This window comes from Paramormyrops kingsleyae, chromosome 2 (genome assembly GCF_048594095.1).
Source record: "Paramormyrops kingsleyae isolate MSU_618 chromosome 2, PKINGS_0.4, whole genome shotgun sequence".
Taxonomy (NCBI): domain Eukaryota; kingdom Metazoa; phylum Chordata; class Actinopteri; order Osteoglossiformes; family Mormyridae; genus Paramormyrops; species Paramormyrops kingsleyae.
Genome location: NC_132798.1, coordinates 23037004 through 23059388, shown reverse-complemented (window position 1 = coordinate 23059388; position 22385 = coordinate 23037004). Strand labels below are relative to the sequence as shown.

The following is a 22385-nucleotide window of genomic DNA, read 5'->3' as shown; positions in this document are numbered from 1 at the left end:
GGAGGGCAAGGCCCTTGGATAGTACACAGTCTCAGTTGCTGATCAGCAATTTGCCATCAGCTCTCTTTACTTTTTAATTTCCCCTGTGATCTGGTACTGGATGAGTGGTTAGAGGCTGGATTGATGGATGGATGGATGGATGAAATTTTATATGGCCAAATGCTTAGAGGATGCAGTATGAATATCAACAATTAAAATTATTACAACTTGAGAGCTGTTGATGTTGAAAAAAAATCTCCCAACTGTAGCTGCAGTGAAACAAATTCTACCAAAAATGTTATTTCATGCTGCAAACCAAATTTATGACTGCAATTAAATTTTTTTTGTAGATGCATAATCAGATGATTTAAAAAAACGAACAAATTACCAAAACAGGCTGCAGTATCCAGCACTAGTTAAAATAGTTGTTCTCTTCCATTTTTTTGTGGTTAATTTTTGAGTGGAGAGAATTTAAAAATAATGGCAACGAATATGTGTATTTATTTGTAAAGCAAAAGAATTCAAAATTGTTTTAAATGCTGAAGATTGAAATGACAGAATTTATAATGAACCAGATGTCTTCTCAGATTCAATGGTGCATATCTGGCTCGATTCACTACTTGTATAGAAAAACAGTTAAATTGTTATATTAGATGCCTAAAAATGTGACTACTGTAACTATTCATAACATAAAAGCCGCAGACACATACATTTATTAAATTTATTAGGAATTTCTTGAAGTGTGACATTACATAGGAATGGTGCCCAATATAGAAAAAGTATTTTATTGAAAATATCCAATAGAATTCTTTTCATAATTTAGTTAGAAAATAACTATTTACATTTACAGTATATTTGCATATTCAAATTTCCCTTTACATTTATTAAATTAAACAATTCTTTGGTACCTTTTAAATGTTTATAATTTCAGGATTCAGACAGGAAGTACGGCACCTGAGATTTTAGTGTTTTTCCCAACCTAAAAAAGTAAACATTTAGCTACATATAGCTATTACATTTCAGGAACTTGTTTATAATGCAGGATGATATTCAAATGAATAAGTGGTTTATGTTCACTAAGCAGTGGGTCTGTCTTGCCCCTGGGAGAAAGTCTGGAACCTACTGAAATGTGGCAGTCAGTGCTGTCCAGTGTCTTAGGAAGGACCACAGCAGAGCCCCTGAACCAGCTCACCCACCCATCAGGAAGCTGCCCAGGCTGGTGACAGCTCTCTCCAGAGTATCACACAAAAAGGTCATTACACCAAGACTAAAGTTCAGCATTGCTTTACATGTTTCAAACAAATAGTACGGAAATGTCATGCAAACTACGTCAATAAGTAATGTGAAGTGTCCTGTTTTAGTTCCGTTTCCATCTTCCTCATATCCATATATCTCCAGTGTCTCTCACACACTGTAACTCATCACTTACCTTCAGCTGACTCTTACACCAGTTTGGGGGACTGATTAAATATCTGAACTAATAGCTGTTAATCCACACTCTATACTCATAGTTGAGCTTGTCAGTGCTGTCTTTGTCGCTATTCAGCAATAAGCTGAGTTCATCCTCTCGCTCTACACCTCTTCTATACCAAGCTGTTTTAAGTCTCTTCTGCAAACTAATATTATCTTCCCTTGCGCCCTGAAGTGAACCTCTGGCCTTTCTTGTGGCAGAAAGAGGTCTCCGCTACAGTCTGTTCTACACCAGGTTGAAGTCTTTGAGGTTGTTTCTCAGGATGGTGTCCTTGACGGCGGCAAAGACGAAGCGGATGTTCTCCGTGTCGGTGGCACAGGTAAAGTGAGAATAGAGGCTTTTCTCGCTCTGCTCCTGGTACATCTTCAGAATGAACTCTCTCACTGCCTTTGCGTCACTCTTGGGGCCTGGAAAACAAAAGCATAGTATTACTGAATCAGAACCAACACTCATGTTCCTAAACAGTTCAATCATTGAAATGTTCATTGAAAGTGGTGAATATAGATTTTTATGATTTTTAGATACATGAATATAAAAACAAAACTGACCAAACATCCGAGCAAAAACCTATGTCCTCCACGGGCCTAACACATTTAACCTCAGCATGCATATGATCGCAATGACACACAGGTATCTCACCAGTGAATTCTGGGTAATAAGTCACTAGATGTGAGTAGGCGATCTTCTCTTCCAAGATGTCTGTCTTGTTGAGGAAGAGAATGACAGACGATTGCTGGAACCATGGGTAGGTTATGATGGTCTTGAAAAGGGCCTTGCTCTCCTCCATGCGGCTCTGCAGACGAGAAGGCAGAGTCAGTCAATCAGGAACAGTCTGTTACCCTCTGAAGCTCAGAGGAGCAGGAACTACTGGGGTATATTAGCTACATTATTACTCAAATGCCTTTTAGACACATAATGACATTCTGAATGAAATATTACGCAAGTTAAATATACATGACTCCTGTGACCTCTCCAACAATCCCAAAACCAATGGACAAAATCCAAAGACCTGTGGCATGAGGAAGCTGTAATAAGGTCACAATCCTTGATAATTTAGTTTTCCTTTAACATAACATTTTAGTAATATCAGAGGACACATGAATGGAATTTAATTTTAATTGCCAATGAATAGTATTGGTAACGTACATTTGACTGAACTGCAATAATTTCTTTTTATGTTTCTAATGTTCATTGCATCAGGAATCTGCTCTAAATCGCCCATTTCATGTAAATTAAGTAATAAAATCACGCAGCACAGTATGCCAGTCCACTGGAGGGCAGACGCACCATGGGCAGTGTTTTTGGAATGGGGGAACGGAGGGGGGGGGAGGGGGGGGGGGACACAGATACAGGGACAACCTGCAAGCTCTACACATGCAGAGCACCAAGCAATAAAATTTGCATATGTATTTTACATGGATGTGGGTTACAGTCTTAGTTTATTTAATTCAAACAGAACATGCTTCCATAACACAGAGTGCTTTTTACTCTTCCATCAAACCATAGAGTGAGCATGTAAATATCACAAAAGGGATTTCATGCCAGTCCATGCTGTTTAAGTGCAAAAAGCACACTGATCCACAACAGATCTCCGGTTAATCGTTCAAAGCAAATAGGCTATTTTCTATTTAAGGTGCAATTTTTTCATGTATGCAAAGTGAAAATGCCATGCATGTTTGCATCTTGCATGCATGTTTGCAAATGATATTTCATTTAAAAAAATGTGTCCTGTATGTGAGCTGGATATTCTGTACTGGAGTAGAATAAATTAGTTTAAGAGATGAGGAATATACTGCCCCCTTGTGGCACATATCCTAAAGCAGCAGGTCAGCTGCTGTTGAAGTTGATAGATGGTGTTTGAATCCCAGACTGGAAGACCAAAGAAGTGATTGTACTGAATTATATGAAAATGTAAGTCCTTAAAACACGAATGCAATAATTGCATTACCATTACTTTTAATCTAGTGCAAATACAAATGCAGGAGTCCATCGACTTATGTCCGGGTTTTGCCCCAGATGTAGGTTAATATGGTCGTATCTCAATCATTATACTGAAGAGGTCAAATATACTGTGCAACATAAGATACAATATCATGCACATTTAACAACCTCTATAAACCTCTATATTTGCAGCACGATCGGTTTGCTTTGGATCTTGCCGCATGCTGCACATGTGGTAAAATATGCTAACTAACGTCCACTAAGTCTGCTTAACATGTCTCTCAATAAATTTTATTGAGGCTCTTATGGGATGTGAGAAGGACGGCACGTGACTCGATAGGACGCGAATCGATGGATGACTGTAGCTGAAGTCATACGTCTTTTATCCATTTTTCCATCTACCAAATCCTTGTGTGCCAATATTAAAACCATTCAAAATGATTACTGTTCTAATGAAACGGTAATGCAAATATAATACCTTACATGAGCAGTTTTGCCTTAGCGAGTTTTGGGTCTTTGATGTGCAGCTCCTGAGGAACTATGCTGCTTATGTCGTTTGTTATGTAACAGTGAAAAATGATGACACTGACCTCATTATCGCACTCAGCTAAGACCTGGTCATATTCACTCAGTGCAACCAGAAAGATGATAGAGGTGACGTTCTCAAAACAATGGATCCACTTCCTTCTTTCTGACCTCTGACCTCCCACATCCACCATCCTGATGAGAAGAACATGAGATTATCAAAGGATCAGTGTAAGGGGGTGGAACTAAACAAACAGATCTCCTTCAGTATTCGGCTTTGATGAAGGGTGAGCTGGGATGATGCTTGTTTCGGGGGAAACCCAGAGTATGCCAATCTGTCCTCTCATCCTGCTCTCCCTGACATCTGTGTGATGTGATGTTCACTCCCCCATTTCAAAAGCCTGAAGAAGTTTTGTAATCACCAAAACCAACCAATAAGAATGTACTTTAGGTGTCCATGTGAATGAAGACCTCAGGCTCGTACCTGAAGATGACAGTCTCCAGGTCAAAGCGGTATTCAATGATCCCTGTGGTGGCGACTCGGACTCTCAAAACATCTTGCTCGTTAGGAACATAGGAAGGCTCCGAGACGCGATCCAGGTCCGTCAGGTAACTGTGGAACACAGAAATGAAGTATGGCGCTGGCTCAGTAACAGTCAAAAAAACTACTTGCAAAACAGTAGGTGAAGCATCATGCCATAAGGTCACATGGGCAGGGTCACATGACACACAAGATGCTGTTTAAATCATGTGGTCATTTCTGTAATGACCTCAGTAAAGACAGTCCGGTTGTTTTAAAAATATACAGCCGTAGGTTTATTAAACAAAACATGCGTAATATATAGTAGGTGAATTGAGAGTGGTTTGATTTTCACTATTTCATATTTTGCCTTTTACTGCTGGACTAAATGGGAGGCACGCTAACTTAGTGTCCTCTATGCTTAATTTTATTGATCTCTGTGGGGAAATTCTCTTTTTACCTACCCATCTTGCCCTCCATGACACACAGACACATATAAAGGTGAGAACAAGCTTGGCAGCCACCCATAAAAACACCCATGGGGCTGGGGGTGTGGGCCCTTGCTCAAGGGCCCACAGACATGGCTATTCTACCAAGGTTGGGCTTGAACTGGTGACCTTCTGATCACAAGCACTGAGCCGCACACTGCCCCCAATATCCAGCGTGGTGGTGAGCGCAGAATGCTTGTTGGACTTCGGGAAAGGAACTCGCTGCTTGAGTTCCCGCACTCACTATTTGGTGGAGTCGGACAGCTGGTACTCCCGCCTGCGGTCGTAGCACTCCTGCAGCCCGCCGTCGGTCCACAGGCTGCGGATGGCCTCCACGTAGTTCGGCTCCATGACGGTCACCCTGTCCACCTCCACCTCACTGACGAGGCTGGAGAATCGCTGGAGAACGACAGAGAAGCCGTTTGAGGCGAAGAGGATGAGGTGCATCCACCACCCCTCTGTCTCTGCCTGACCCAGAGAGTGTGCAGATTCATTAGACCCACTTGTTCGCAGCCTATATGTATCTCTTCTGCGTAATGCGATCATGGGACCACACAGCCTATGTGTTGAGAGAAGAGAGTGGCAAGCTATTCCTATATCCAATGCAAACAAAGTGGAATGTGCCTGTTTCCTCTCAGCAGCTCTCTATTACGGTGCTCCGCTCTGATTGGTAAACCTAACAGCTTATTAGAATGATAAACAAAACAGTAACCAAATCCTTTCAAACTGTACCATTGGTAGCTGATGATGGGCCTGTACAGGAATCCCCTCCGCACTGCAACACTATCCTCGTTCTTGCTTACCTTTGCTACACAAATGTCACACACCAAAGCCACGCTTGGCATTTCAGGTCACCACAGCAGGTACTGTATAGGGTGTGTCGGACAATAGCACCCTGCTACACGCGTGTGGCTCTCGGGAAAGTCGACATGCTTCATTGCACCACATTCCATCAATGGCTCCAGTGACAATGATAAAGGCATCAATTGGTTAATAACAAACCTGACTCAGACCCTCAGGCTCAAGCGAAGGTCTAAAGTCCAGCCTTGCAGGACCTCTCCGGCATGATACACAGAACACGGAAACCCAGTGCTGGCTTTTTGGTCTTTAGTAGATGATTTGTATATAGTTTGATAGGCTTGGGCTTCATAGCTCCATGGTTTCCTCCGAGACAGTGGGTGTGTTCAGACCTCAACACCAGAAGAAATGGTACCTGAGACTGTCACCCCTGACTGACGTATTAGTCTGGTGTCCTTGGTATCCTGGTACCATTCCTAATGCGGCAACGAAACGCTCATACGCATTAGCACATTGAAACTAACATTGATTTACATACACCAGTAATATGCATGAAATTCATACATCTGGGTGTTTAAAAATCGACCACCGGGACAGATCGCATAGTACCACATACATACAATAGTGTCAATACTGAGATTTTAGACATTAATTAATATAGTAATTAATATAGTAATTATATCTAAAATTGTGAGAATGAGTCCTTTTGAACTACATGCACACAACCTACAACCAATAACCATTTTATGTTTTCCAGGGGCCATTGAATGCATTCTAATTATTAATACAATGTTTCACCCATCCATAATCCTTACCCAATACAGAACATAGCTTATGCCAGAAGTAACAATGCACAAGGCTGGGAGCAAAGTCCATCACAAACCATTCAGTAAAAGAAATTCAGAGACGCCAATTCGCCTAACTACTTGATCTTGGATTGCAGGTGGAATCCTATTCCTAGAGGTCTTAGGCTCATGGAACACATGGTACTGATCACCCTGTCATTAATGATGCTCCAGTGCTACACGCGGTACCTCCACATGTCATTAATGACTCCACATGTCCCAGCTTAGTCTCCTTTGCTCGAAGCTGAACAGATTCAGCTCAGCTAACCTATCCTCATAAGACATTCCTCTAAGACCAGGAATCATTCTTATAGCCCTACGTTGAACCCTTTATAAGACGGCAACGTCCTTTTTAAGATATGGTGACCAAACCCGCACACAATATTCTAGGTGGGGTCTTACTAAGGAATTGTATAATCTTAGCATCACCTCCCTTGACTTAAACTCCACACACCTATAGATGTAACGCAACGACCTATTGGCCTTTTTAATTACTTCCCCACACTGGCGAGAGTGGGACATGGAAGCATCAAGATACACACCTTTCTCATAGGTCTTTCTCATAATCAGCTACCTTTATTTCAGTGGAACCCGTAAAGTATCTGTACTTTATATTTCTGCTCTCTGCATGGATTACCTTACATTTATCTATGTTAAATTTCATCTGCCAGGTATCAGCCCAGTCGCTAATTAAATCAAGATCCCGCTACAGCCTCTGTGCCACTAGTTCAGTATCTGCTACACCACCTGCCTCGGTGTTGTTTACAAATTTAGCCAGTTTACTGTATATATTGTTGTCAATATCTTTAATCAGGAATAACAGTGAACCTAAAACTGAACCCTGCGGTACCCCACTATGAACGCAGGCCCACTGTCACATGGTGCCTCTAATAACTACCTGCTGCTTCCTATCTATTAACTAGTTTTCAATCCAAGCTGCTACAGTTCCTAAAATCCCTACAGTTTTGACCTTAAGCAGGAACCGTTTGTAGGGGACAACATTAAAGGCCTTCTGGAAATCTAAGTAGATCACATCATAGGCCTTTTTGTGATCAATTTCTCTTGTAGCTTCCTCAAAGAACTCAAGTAGATTAGTTAAACAGGATCTACCTCTCCTAAATCCATGTTGGCTATCCCTCAGAATGTTATTTGAATCCAGGTAATCTACCATTTCCACTTGGATTAAAGCTTCCATTACTTTTCCAGTTATGCAAGTAAAACTGATTGGCCTATAGTTTGCTGGATTATTTCTATCCCCTTTTTTGAATATGGGTGTTATATTAGCATGCTTCCAATCAGAAGGTACCACATCAGTAGATAAGGATTTCTGAAATAGTAATGTTAAAGATCAGCAAATAATACCCCCCATCTCTGTTAAAACTATAGGTAAGATGCCATCAGGGCCCTGCAATTTATTTATTTTGAGTTTAGCTAGGCTTTGTAGCACAGCAGCTTCAGTTATACATATATTATTATAATATTAGCTATATTAGTGCCCCATCCTGGATTTTTCCCTGACTTGCAGCCATAGCCTCTGGGATAGGCTCCAGACCCCCCCCCCCCGTGACCCTGAACAGGACAAGCAGTTACAGAAAATGGATGGATGGTTGGAGCCAAATGCATATGTGCAATCTGCTCATTGAAGGTTATAAAACCTGGATAAAGTTCTTCTGTCTAAATACTTTTAAAACAAATTCCAGCAGGCTTAAAATAGACTTTGAAAGACAGATGTGCAGCATTGATTGCTGAAATAGTTTAGCAAATATGTCCAATAAGAGAAGGTCAGGGAGATAAGTATGGACTTACAACATTCTGGTCATTTGCATACTTGATGTTAAGGGTGTCCATGGCGCGGATCATGGCCTGCATGGAGGTGAAAATGTTCTGGTAAACCAGCTTGGCAAAGCCCATCTTGTCCTCCTCCGAGTAGCCTGAGCCGTGGATGATCTTCATCTGCTTGATGAAGGTGCTCTTCCCACTCTCTCCGGTTCCTGCATGAAGAGGTCGGATGAGTACAGATGAGCTGTCAAGCTCCTGACAGTAGCTGCTTCCTACATCGGCCCTTGTTTGGTTTGTGTATGTGTATGTGTATGCTTGTACGCGTGCGCCGGAGGCTATCAATTTTACAAACCGCTTTGATTACATTTTCACAAACTGCCACACAAAACATGCAGCAACAGCACAATAATTCAAAGTGTTAACTGGAGTTCCTGAACCTCACAGCTTATAAATAATAACCTCACTCTGTTGGCAGGAAAACCATTTTGGCAAGGAATTATGGGTACTTTCTTGCATGACTTCACTTTCAAAAATCTTGGAACATTCTGACATCCTCCTTAATTAAACATATTATATAATGGCTTAGTAAAGTCTTACCATCATAATTTTCATCCATCCCATAATATTCTCAAAAGATTCCTATAACATGATTATAATTTAAACAGGAAGCTTCAAGTTGCATTAATCTTCTCCCCATGGACAAACAATGTTCCTCCCCGTTTTACTCCAGTCAAGATGTTCTAGGGCTTAGAAGTGGAATTTTTAAGAACAATGTAGAGAGAATTTATGAAAGATTAATCTCTTTAGATTCTTCAGAGTTCTGCTTTATTTTAAAAGCCCAGGTGATGTGTGCTGTATTAAACCTTGTGGATAATGTAAGAATTTCTTTGATAAAACAGAGACTTTATACACTGGGATTGTGCCTAAAAGAGCTATACTACAGAAATATTTCTGTAATCTTTGACACTGGAAATGTCTCAATTGGGTATTTATAAATATTCATATGGGGGGGTGTGGCTTAGTGGGCTACGCCTCTATGTCTGTGACGGGAAGGTCACCAGTTTGAGCTCAGTCTTGGCAGAACAGTGACACGTCCGTGGGCCCTTGTGCAAGGCCCCTAACCCCCAGGTCCCTGCGTGCCAAAAGGAGGCCCACCCTGTGTCTCATGGAGAGCCAGATGGGGTGACATGACAAGAGAATTTCCCCATGGGGATTAATAAAGTACCTTCTATTCCAGTCACTTTTCCTAGCTGGAGCGCTGGAGCTGATACCAGACAACACGCAAGACAAGGCATGGGGTTAGACCACTTTGCCTGCGACGCCAGTCCATTGCTGAGCACACGCACAAGCAACAATCCACCTAACTTAAAGTCTTCAGGACTGTGGGAGGAAGCTGCACAAAATGAGGAAGATATGCAAACTCCACACCATGCACTGAGCCACCATGGCACCCTACTTACTTATACATGTCCTGTAGAAATAAGATACTTGCTTACTCAATACTGCTTACTCCATACTGCGTACTCCATACTGCTTACTCCATACTGCGTACTCCATACTGCTTACTCCATACTGCTTACTTCATACTGCGTACTCCATACTGCTTACTCCATACTGCTTACTCCCTTCTAGAGGTTGATGCTGGTTTCCACTAGAGGGCACTGTTCATGCCTCTTTATTATCTAAAGCACGGGTGACAAACTCCAATCCTGGGGGGCCAGAGCCCTGCTCATTTTCGGTTTCCCCCTCATTTAACACACCTGATTCACCTCCTTGTGCTAATTACCACACAGCTCTTGAGCTGAATCATTTGTGGTGGAACAGGGAAAGAACTAAAGCTACACAGGGCTGCGGCCCCCAGGCCTGGAGTTTGACACCCCTGATCTAAAGGCATAAGCAAACTAAATCATCTGTCCTGTTACTCTTGTAGGTGGCATAATCCTTCTGGGCTGACTCCATAAAACACAAAACAAGGCAATGTTATCTTCTGAGTGGCGGGGCTATTTACTTTTCCCAGTTTCAGCACTTGACTTTTCCACGCTCAGGTTTCTGAATGTTTTAATATGTTTGCCAGCAAACATTCTCTCACTGACAGGCAATAACTGATGGTCTTATGTCGCCCAAAACAAAAACAGCCATGAACATAAAAATCACATCCCCGTACATCAACCCACAGACAAGCACGCAAGACATTCAGTGCCAAGAGCATAAGTGAAACGCATTGTACATTAATATGTGTGAGGTATTTCGGACTGCAAAGAGACAGTGCAGTAATGTGATGTATCTGTGTTTGGGATTCACGTAGAATCTGTAGGTGTGTGAAGTACAATACAGCACTGTAAATACACAAGAAAACAGAAAGCTGTCTCAGTTACTAGGTAATGACAAATACTAGGAAAAGCACATGTCTCCGGTCTCCATGGTTACAAGTCCAACGACCAAACAAAATAAAGGAAAAAAAATCAAAGCAACTTCTGAGAAGAATCAAGTGTTATTAACTCAGTACAATTAGATTAAACTTCCTGGAATGGATCACATTCTCTTCATTCTCTTTAATTTCTGTGCATTATAGGATTGAGGAAGAGAGGCCCAGTAGGTAAGCAGATAACTAGTTGAGACTTACTATGGATCAGTGCCCCCTGAAAGGTGAATCAAAAATGTTAAATTTAGCAAAAGATAAAAGTAAAAAAATCCCTCAGTACAGAAAGTGAAGCCCAGCACACCTGAACTTTTAATACTAGAGAAGGTTTGTGTCAAAGCATTCGGTCGGGAACCGGAGTTTTGATGTTCTCTGTGTAAACAGATTGGACCCCTGTTTTAAATTTTGACTATATTTTAGTGATTGTAGTGCACTTAAAGTGTCAGAGTGTCAATTCAAACATACTGGAAGCAAGGAAGCTTTTTAAGGACTGCTGCTGAATTTATCAGAGTGGGAGAGATACAACTGTGAATTAAATATCAGCCGTTTGTCATTTCTGGTTAGCTCACTCTGTTTATTAATTTGTATGGATAGTGTGTCCATGTCATCTGATAAAATTTTGTATCTGCATTCATGGTGCACTTCATTCACAACGATAACTTTCATTCAGTTATTGATTTCCAACGGTGAAATTTTTGTTGCCTAGCAGCATAAATGCCAACACTGTTTCCCCCACCCACAATGGAAATAGGCAAATAAATGCATAACTAAATAAAATGAAAGTGAATAATACAGTGCAAGTGAGGCAAGTGAAGAGCCAAACACAGATCATTATCCTGCTAGCTTCAGGGGTTGGACGATAAAACTGAAACACTGGCCAAACTGGTGTTTGAGGTTTCATGCTTATATATACGTGGCCTGGTGGCCAATCTTCACTTCATCAGTAAGAGCAGAGTGTGAAGTTTAAATTAGCAGGCCCATAGTACAGCTGTATATAAAATATTCCAATTTACACAACATAATGGGAGACATATCAGTGTTTAAAAGGGGACAGATTGTTGGTGTGCGTCTCGCTGATGCATCTGTGACCAGGACAGCAAGTCTTTGTGGTGAATCGAGAACCACGGTATCCAGGGTAATGTCGGCATTCGACCATGAAGGATGGACCACGTCCTGCAGGAGTAACTGTGGATGGCTTACCATCCTGACTGTTGCGTATCCAGAGTGTGGCACGGGGGTGCATGATGGTTTGGGCTGTAATATCATGGCATTCCCTAGGCCCGCTACTCGTTCTAGAAGGTCGTGTCACTGCCAAGGAATACCAAGCCATTCTGGAAGACCATGTTCCCCCAGTGGTTCAAACATTGTTCCCTGAAGGTGGTGCCGTGTATCAGGATGATATTGCACCAATACACACAGCAAGACTGGTGATATAGTGGTTTGATGAACATGATAGTGAAACTGAACATCTCCCATGGCCTGCACAGTAACCAGATTATTATTGAGCTGTGGGTGTTTTGGAGAAGCAAGTCAGGAAACATTTTCCTCCACCAGCATCACATAGTGACCTGGCCATTGTTTTGCAAGAGGATTGACTCAAAATCCCTCTGGCCGCTGTGCCGGACTTGCATCCGTCACTCCCAAGATGAATTGATGTTGCACTGGCCACAAAAGGAGCCCCTACACCATACTAATAAATTACTGTGGTCAAAAAGCAGGTGTTTCAGGTTAGGGACACACAGACCCGAATAACCTGTACCTCACACCACAGGAAACAGAAATGGAAAATGTGTATTAAATAACTTTATATAACTTAATACACCGGAGTAAATTTCATGCAATCTTGCAAAGAATATCAGTTTGTTTATTTACAGTCAGTTCTCTAATAAAATTTGATAAATTTGACTGATATATTGACTGTCTGATATCTTGGTCTGATGTGTGTGTGAGAATTAGGCTTATATTACATTGTGGGGGCCAAGTACCCCCCACAATGTAATAAAAAACAGTTTTTTTGATGTTGTGGGGACCATTTTTCAGGTCCCCACAAAGATCTGTGAATGCAATAAAAAAAAATGCCAAAAGTCTCGTATTTTGTTTGTTTAATTATGGTGAAGGTTAGGGCTGGGGTTAGGGTCATCATGTTGGGATTAGAGTTTTCCCCATAGAAATAAATGGAGAGTCCCCACAATGATATAATCACAACTCTGTGTGTGTGTGTGTGTGTGGTGTGTGTGCATGTGTGTGTGCCAGTCCTCTACCCTGCAAATGTGGCATAAGAATTTCACTATGTTCCTCAAAACATGACAAAACTTGAAAGGCAGAGGGAAGGAGGGACGATGACACCCTGCAGAGGTACGACGCAGCCGGCAGTCTGGACACAAACAGGAAAATAATTTCATTATCCTCCATTTGTCTGATTGTTTACTGCTTTAACCTGTGTACACAGAATTTTGATTAGGAGTCACAAGAATTAGCAATGTTAATAGATAAATGGCATTTAATTAAATTATAACACCACCAAGACTAAAAACTCATCATGTGTTATGATGAACAACACAGAGCCACCGTGTGTGCAAATTCTCCAAACTGCTGACAATTTGCATAGCAGGCTTAACTGATTCATTTGACATAATCATTAGACTGACCATTTGCTAAAGTCCTTGGATGCAAGGAAAACTTAGAGAAGCTGGGAACTGCCTTTGCTAAGACTGCACCCTATAATACTTAAGAAATGGGTCGCTAACAGCATACAAACTGGAAGAGCTGCATGCCAGTCTTACCCCTCCTAAACTGGAGAGGTGGTCACACAGTGGGGCAGGGAACCATGATGAGAATAGTAACCAGTTGTCCATAGCTGGACCTGGAAACAAGCAGAAATCCCCACAATGCATTGCTGCAATACAGTTATGTTTTCCCATTCAAATGACAGTCTCACCGCTGACAGAGCGCAGAGAGCGCAGACACAGCGCAGACACAGCGCAGACAGAGTGCTGAAAGATAGCCCATGTGCATGTTTGCCCCATATTCGTACAACTTTCACCTGCAGTCCAAAAGTAAGTAATGAAGCAAATCGGCATCTCCAACAAGATCTTTAACAAGATCTGAGTTCACCATGACCCTATACTGCAAACATGGATCTTAGATTTTTGTACTTATGATCCCAAGTGATATGTATGCAGTGCACCTTGATGAGAATAAAATGTGTGTGTGTGTGTATATATATATATGTGTGTGTGTGTGTGTGTGTTGTGTGTATCAATCTAGATTAAAAAGCAATGAAAAGACTGAGATGAGAGTAGAGCTAATAGCAAACATCATTCTACTTTATTATATCTGACGGCTGTTTGTTCATTGCGATCATTTCTTTGAAGAGAAAAGTACAAGGCGGATTTTCTGCTGATGTCACAGAGAATGTGAGGTCAGACACATCTAAACTCACGTTCACTATGCAAAACATGTTTGCGAAACTAGCTTTATTCATTGTCCCTAACCAAGGGTTGGGCATTTCCCAGCATAGAAAGCAATAATCCCTAGTAAATGACACCTGAAGCTGCATGTCAACCGGCTTAGTGAGCAAACAATAACACCACTGAGCACAGAAATTCAATAAAAACCACTCCACTAAGCCCTCAAACTAGCCGAACTAGCCTCAAGCTAGCCATTTCTGGAATAGACCATGTTCAGCAAGTTGCTGCCCCATGTGGAGTGCCTGGGAATTGCATCTGGTCAACACTCAAAGTATGTTTGGCTACATCAACTAGTTCATGCTTTGATTGCTTTGCCTGATTTGTTTTATGGGATGACTTCACCTCTAAGACAAATCCTCAGGCATAACAAGTCAATCTGTAGCCAACCACAGAAATAATTAGGCTCACTGCTGAACACATGGTGTGTTTACCATCCTGCTCTTCACAGTTACCAAAATGATGCCCAGACCCCCGCATACTTTGGCACATGGATCTTTAAAATGGCCTTTAGAAAAATAAATCATTTTATCCTTTTAGGGTTGGAAAACAGCCACTGCCTCAGGAAAATGGCTCAACCTTGGCATAACCTACTTGGGAGACCCTTCCATGAGATTCTCCGGAATGTTCAGTGCACAACCTTGACAGGAAGCTACTGTCCAGGCAAGGAAATTCAGCCATGGAGGATTTCCTACAGCACTGTACTATGATCCTGCAATGTGAGGCCGACAATGCCCCCCCCCCCAGCCTGCTGCTCAGTCACCCGTCTCCAAAGGACTCCCACACCGCGGCTGTCATAAGGCGGTTCGCCGGAATAGTCAGACTTACGGCGTATGTTTGAGGAAGGGCAGAATGGACCTGCGGTTCATTTTCTGCCATCTGCTTTTTCAGCATTATATGGATTTATGAAGACGATCGGCACAATTTGTCACCTCTAAACTATGCTGTCATTTCAAAATTCAGTTTCATTATAAGAAGCCTCTGCTGTTCTCATGGTGTTAGAAAGAGGGACATGTAGTGACTCGGGGGGGTAGCTGTAATGCCGCACACCTTCAGGGTTGGGGATTTGATTCTGAATCTCTTCCCTACTCTGGTGAGAAGTTCCCTCCGTGTCCTGCAGGTTTCCTCCAGGTATCAGAGGCGTACTGACAGGACAGGCAGGACAGGTCATTTCCTGGGGCCCCTGAGCTGGGCTGATTACAAACACTGCAATGACAAATCTGCTTTATTTGTGTATTCTGCTTTTCACAGTAAAGTGAAAATAAAGCAATAGTGTTTATTAAATTCTCTTTGTTGATATTATTGATTTAGATTTCAAGCTAAAATGCCATAAATTGTACCATGTGAGGTGGGGTGCATTGGGGGGCCCCGGGGAGTTTTTTTTTGCCTATGGCCCCCAGTCTCCATGGAATGGCCTCTGCTGGGTATTACGGTTTATACCTGCACTCCAAGGACATGTAGATAGGCCAGTTGGTGCCTGCAGCATGCATGGACCCAGGCAAGGTGTTACCCCCGCCGGAAGATGGATCGACGTGTGAAACATTTGATTTACAGCAACCACTAAATATCCTCACAAATACCTTTGGCCAGTGCAGTTTATTACAGAGGCTGAATATCCTGTGAGATTACAGCTATCTTTACAATGATGAAAACACATCAAACCACCCTGATTAGCAAGAGCGAAGATTTGGTATGGATGATAGGGCCATTATCGCACCAATACTGGGGGAGTACTGTGTGTCTTTAGGGGGGTGGGAGGTTTGGGGCTTATTTGGTCCCTACCAATGTGGAAACTAATCCTGTGGCCTTGCTGATTAGCATGTTACAGCAATAAAATGAGATCCAGGTCTTTTTAAAGCATTTCAGTTGTTAATGCCATTTTTGTTGGGACATCCTTTTAGGACAAAAAATATTTTTATTCTTAGGAATGTTGTGTATATTTGCATGCGTGTCTTCTGAACAAATGCTAATCTGCCAACCTCGGCACCTAAGATTATTATACATTGTTTTGCATCGTTAATTACTACTGTTAATTACTTAGCTCACCAAGTGTTTCTGGTATGTTCTAGAAGTTTGGTGTTTCAGTACTTTACAGACAACATGCAACATACTATTTAAATACCTAAAGCAGAATTTCTGTGTTTCTGTGCTCATCTCCTTGTGTGCTTTGATTCATTGGGAAAAAAATAGCAAGTGATGACACATCAGACACATCACTAAATGAAATGCTGAAATACCGCAATTCAAAATCTCATCAGTATTGCACAGTTCTTAAAATAATAATCCCAGACAATATCATTTGTGAAGATCTGCATCCTTTCCAGACCAGAAATCTCTTATTACAGTAACTGCTTCCGGTTCATGCCCAGTCACGATTCAGTATTAATTTTACTATATTGCCCTTTGGGGGGGGGGGGGGGGTGCAGGGTGGTACCTCTCCAGGAGCAGCCTTGCAGTATGCAAAGCCAATAATAAACCACATATGAAAGGATCTGGTGTATCTGCTGGACACAAATTATGCCTAGACTGGGGGGCAGGAAAACGGATCCCGGCTGTTTGTTGGCCCCCTTCATCCACCCCAGCACCGCACTCCTCTCCATCCTGGCTGGAAAAAGAACATTTACCGTGTTTGGGTTTGTGTTTGGGTTTATGAAGCGGTCAACGGCAGGCGAGGGAGCGGCGAGGGTTGCTGAGAATAAACAGTGTGCAGGAGAACCGGGTTCGGGGCCAGAGGTAGAAACGTGTCTCAGGTTCACAAAAAGTACTTCCCTATTCCTGAGTGTGAAACTGTCCAGGTGTCACCAAAAAAATTAAACAAACTTTCTCACCAATCTAATGTGAAGGAAATGCACGCTGAAGCTTCAATCCATTCAAATCCTGGTACTGCGGTGGAGTCCTGACTTATTCCGGCCCTTTGCTGCAAGCTGACCTAAGCATGTAACCCTGCTGAACGTCAGGAACATGCGTTTGTTTGGACACAATTATCACCTTTGGCACAGATCACTTATATACAAAACCGAAGGGTCCTCAAGAACATCTGAGGGGAAAAAAAAAACATCCAGGAATGCTAAGGGGTGGGGGGGGGGGCAATTTGTTTAACAAATTGGAGCTGCGATGAGGATTAGTTTAGAGGTGAAACTGAAATGATCAGCAAGATGCTTTCCATAAGATAATTAAGGAGATGTGAGACTGGAGATTTAGGAGACCGGACAGCACAGCAGACTCCTGGGGGGGGGCGGGGGGGTCCTCTAAGACAGAATGACAGAATCATCTTAGCATCAAATTAAATGATACCTTATGCAATAGTACAGCAATGGGTAAACCATCTGCAGTACAGATTCTTTAAAGACATTTTCCTTCCCCATAAACCAAACATATAAAGCATGCTTCTTTAAAGGCTGGTTCCTTTAAAACACGGGGCCAATAACTGGAGCCTTCCTGGTGGTGGCACGCCAGCGTCTGTGATGTTCCGTCCCGTCGCTCCCAGCATGAGGAGGCCGGGGCTGTCTTGTTTCCATTCGTGTCATACAGCTGGGGCCGTGCTGTTTCCATTCGCGTGGAATGCCTGTGCTGGTATTTCCATTACAAAGCAAGGTAACCCAAATAGGGCTCCAATCCAACTGTGGTAATTCCGAGGGGGGACATATTAGATCAGAAAGGATAACACAATGCTGGGAATGACCCATGCCCATTAAAAGAGGGCTGGAAATCTCAACTATGGTAATAGCCCTTGCGCATCGAGAGCTGCTGTGCCCAGCACAGGGGATACCACTAGATCGTCATGGTAATAAGTGCGGAGGCAAGGAGTAACCCCCCCCCTCCCCGGGAAGCTTTTTATGCCGTCCGCAGAGAGGGGCTCCAGCCCCAAGAGGGACTCTTCATAACAGAGAGCTGTCACTCGGACTTGTTTAGCTAAAGACATTCTGACCTTCATCTTCCACAGCAGTGTTTCCCCAGCCCAGTCCTCGGGGACTCGCAGACAGTCCGCAGTTTTGCCTCCCAGCTCCCAGTAAAAACACCGTTCCACAGTACGCAGAGGTGACATGGGGGCTTAGCGCTCGTTTCACCGTGGCTAATGGAGTACTCACTTCAAATGGATGAAGGCATTATTCCAGAAAAAGCAAGGGGGACATTTCATTGTTATTTTAATGCTAAATTTAACTGCTTTTCAAATTGGATAAATATCATGCTCTGGTCTTTAAAAAAATGCTAAAGTAGTATTGCATTGGTCTATTAAATAATTATTAAACAGCCAAAGACATAAAAATTAATGAAAATTATTTGTAAACACCACCAGATTACAGCTGTCACTATTACTTGATTAAACCCAGTGACTCAATTATCTAAAAAAACATCTAAATTCCTTCTTGATTACTTGGCAATAAGGTGGAAGGAAGATGGCACAGTGGGTATTGCGGTCGACACACACTGCATGGAAGGTGGCACAGTGGGTACTGCGGTCGGCACACACTGCTAGGAAGATGGCACAGTGGGTATTGCGGTCGGCACACACTGCTAGGAAGATGGCACAGTGGGTATTGCGGTCGGCACACACTGCTAGGAAGATGGCACAGTGGGTATTGCGGTCGACACACACTGCATGGAAGGTGGCACAGTGGGTACTGCGGTCGACACACACTGCATGGAAGGTGGCACAGTGGGTACTGCGGTCGGCACACACTGCTAGGAAGATGGCACAGTGGGTATTGCGGTCGGCACACACTGCTAGGAAGATGGCACAGTGGGTATTGCGGTCGGCACACACTGCTAGGAAGATGGCACAGTGGGTATTGCGGTCGGCACACAATGCACGCTTTGTGTGTGTGGAGTTTGAATGTTCACCGAGTCTTTCTGGCTTTTCAGTATATTTCCTACCATTGTCCAATAACTTAAATGAAGTGAAGTATCTAAATTGATCTTAAAAAGACAATGCTGCTTTCTTTGAAATGCTACTGTGGGCATTACTGTTTAGTACAGTATATTACTTGTTCTGTCCCCCTAATTACAGCACTGTGTGAATGCTCTACGACGTTACACTGTAAAAGCAGTACTGCATCCAGTATATAGGGACAAATTAAGATTAAGACCTACAGAGTACTCAATTCTCCATCTGGTCTGCAATGGTGACCTTTGCATTTCCAAAATGCTCTCAATGCCAGCCCTCTGTTATGACACATTTAAGCTAATTAGAATCTTTTAGAGCTTAATCTTTTAGCACTGTTGACAAAATCCTAAATGTGTACAAATAATTTAAAAAAGAGCAGATTCAAATGAAATGTGGGGTGGATCTTAATACCCAAAGACTCAGAACGTGCCAGACTGCTGTGCTGTTTGGCAGTGGTTTGGCAACACGCGCTTTTGCCAGGTTAGACAAAAAACTGCTCCTGGATCAGAATAATATGTGAGCATTTCATGAAACTGGACAGAGCTGTTTGTTAGAGCTACTTCAAGCCAAGCCAGTAAACATCCCTCATTACTCCTGATGTGCCTTGTGAAAATTTTAATTAAATCCCCAAGGACAAACAGGTAAATGGTGGGATGTACTTTCACAACAAAACATATCAAGATTAATTACACATCTATCCATCTATATTATAAAACCTGGACGGGTTGATAACGACGTGTCAGGCAGCTCTGATAGACTTTGACGGCATGTTTTGGCCAGGATTGGGTTTGTGCCTCTGCACATCCATCTTCCAGTCATTTATCCAGTCCAGGCTGGAGGGTGGGATTTGGAGCCGATCCCAGGCCGCACGGTACAGGGGGCTGGGGTATATCACAGCTGGGACGGCAGTTCAGCACAGGGTAAACACGTACAAACAATCACACACATTGGGGAATTTTTGGAAGCGAACTAAAGGCACATCTTTGGAGAAGGAGGCAACCTGGATAGAACCTGGGTGACATGGACACCTAGCATCACCCCGCCTGTGTCACTGCGGTCTAGTATAACGCCACATACTCCTTTATTGTAGACTCACCCACAAATCGCAATGGTAGCATTTACAGCATTCCCCCCCCCCCCCCCAATATCTGAAACATCCCACAGAGAAAAGCGACAGCGGGAAAGTGAGAAGAAAATAAAAAAAACTGGAAATCGGTCTGTTGCAGTGTCCTCTATTGCGAACCCACAGTCCACAGAGTGCTACACATTTGCTATACATTTGCATACATTTGCATGCAGGAATAAGGCTGAAACAAACTTAATGTCATGTCACAGTCATCCTGAATGCTTCAGCTGCCCTGCACCTGTGTTTAATTAACGGCCACATGCGTAATTAAAGTAGCACACTGTAGAATTAAAAAGAAAACAGAATAGGCACCCTGAGACACACAGGGCCGAAAGTACCTCTGGAACACTATGCCAGGGCCGGACCCTGCTCCTGAAGCTCGACCACCCTACAGGGTCAGGCCTTCCAGCAGAATCTTGGAGCAGGTGTAGCTTCTGCATAGCGAGATGCTACTGAAAAGCCTGAGCGTCTGTATCTGGTGTGCAGGGTGGTATCTCTCCAGGAGCAGCCTTGCAGCATGCAAAGCCAATAAACCACCGCTGTCCCGTCTGACACATTATTGGCTTTGGTGTTTGTGAAAACCGGAAAAAATGCAAAGGGAGCGGAACGCGTACAGTCAAACTCTGGGGGACTTCATCAATTTAATTTATTTCCATACACTGAATAGCATTTCCTTCAATTTTAAGTCCGTCCAAACTCGAACTGAAATCCCAGAACGTAGCCTAATTCACATATCATTTCTAACTTATGCGAGATGTTGATTTGGTATAAGAAACGACAGGAAAATGAAGCTGTAAATGAAAGGTGCACTGGCACCTGCTGCCTTCCGGCTGTATAGCCTCTCTCGGCTACCTGCAGACCAGGTGTGGCTCACTTTTCAGGAAGTTTTATAACTTTATAAACACATTATTATTTTTTAAATGACTGTGTATGCCAGTGTACTCACCCAAGAGAAGCAGCTTGAGCTCTCGACGCGAATCCTTCTTGTCCCGGTTCAGCTGTCTCTCGATCTCCTGGTTTATTCTCCGACATTCCCTCTGCTCCGCTGACAGGCAGCAGCATCCCGCCATCGTATAAACGTCTGATCTTAGCCTTCCGACCCCCCCCGTGCAAATAATCAAAACAAGGTTTCAATAAAGAGAGAAAAATATATTAAATGGTAAATATTACCGCACTTTCGTATGATTTGCCCTCCAGATCGGATTACGTTCCACGCTCCCACAATGTTAAGTTAAATGCAAAGTTGATTATCAGTTAGTTTTTTTTTTTGTTTTGTTTTTAAATCAGAATTGTTCCTTTAAAATTAAAAACAATAAGACCACGTTCGTTTCCGTAACACCGGCCCTCTCGCCACGGCAGGCAACGGAAAGTACAGTGAGTTTTAGGGAGTCGGTGCGACCGCTTACGTGCTGGAGACCGGAGGCGGGGCGGGACGCTACCAGCACACGGAGGCTTTAGGAAGGACAGCATGGGGGACGGGGGGGCGGGCTGTTTATAAGGGTTAGAGCTCAAGCTGCAAATGATTACTGCCGGTGTCATTCACTGTCTGTGGTTTTAGGACCACAATTCAAAGTATATCTGATTAAAGAACTACCACAGTCAGTAATGGAGGGGTGACATGTTAAGTTAGTTTGACATTTTGAGGCACATCTCAACTTGATTCATATTATAAAAATTATAATGAAATGTTGCATAGGGGACTAGTCCCTTGGTATTTTTGCCATTCATTTCTTTTGTACACACCTTTTGGCTCTCAGCGAGGTCTTAGCTCATTAACACCACCTGATAAATAACATTGCTTGTCTCCATCACTAAACCCAATGTGCAATACTTCCTAATCAACATAGACTCCTATGAAGGATGCCCGTACACTCACAGTCTTTACCTACAGTTTCTTTCCGCAGTGCTGAACTCCAGGGCCGCGATGAGGCAACAACAAAGGTCTTTGTAATGAGTCAGCTGGAGATAACGTTCCTGATTCATGGACAATTAGCACATGACTCCATACAAACAGACAATAAACTGTCCTTCAGCACAGTCACATTTAATATACATGAGAAAAAAAGACAAAAGTCAATGGCAAAACCAGGCTGCACAAAAGAGAGTTTGCTGAACATCTCACACCACTGGTCTTTTAGTTAA

General features: G+C 42.8%; 1 protein-coding gene across 2 annotated transcripts; it reads right to left on the bottom strand.

Annotated features, from left to right (window-relative positions):
• Nucleotides 1-748: 748 nt before the first annotated feature.
• On the bottom strand, nucleotides 749-21705 carry LOC111839333 (guanine nucleotide-binding protein subunit alpha-14-like). 2 transcript variants are annotated; one of them, XM_023803146.2, is made up of 8 exons: nucleotides 21650-21705; nucleotides 21190-21335; nucleotides 8374-8558; nucleotides 5169-5323; nucleotides 4401-4529; nucleotides 3982-4111; nucleotides 2090-2243; nucleotides 749-1857 (listed from the first exon to the last, which is right to left on the bottom strand). In XM_023803146.2, exons 2-8 carry the CDS (start codon nucleotides 21311-21313, stop codon nucleotides 1676-1678), a joined length of 1059 nt encoding a protein of 352 aa, XP_023658914.1. In that variant the 5' UTR covers nucleotides 21314-21335; nucleotides 21650-21705; the 3' UTR covers nucleotides 749-1675. The 2 variants fall into 2 exon arrangements, with proteins under 2 accessions (XP_023658914.1, XP_023658916.1); XM_023803148.2 differs by lacking the exon at nucleotides 21650-21705 and adding an exon at nucleotides 21419-21640.
• Nucleotides 21706-22385: the final 680 nt, after the last annotated feature.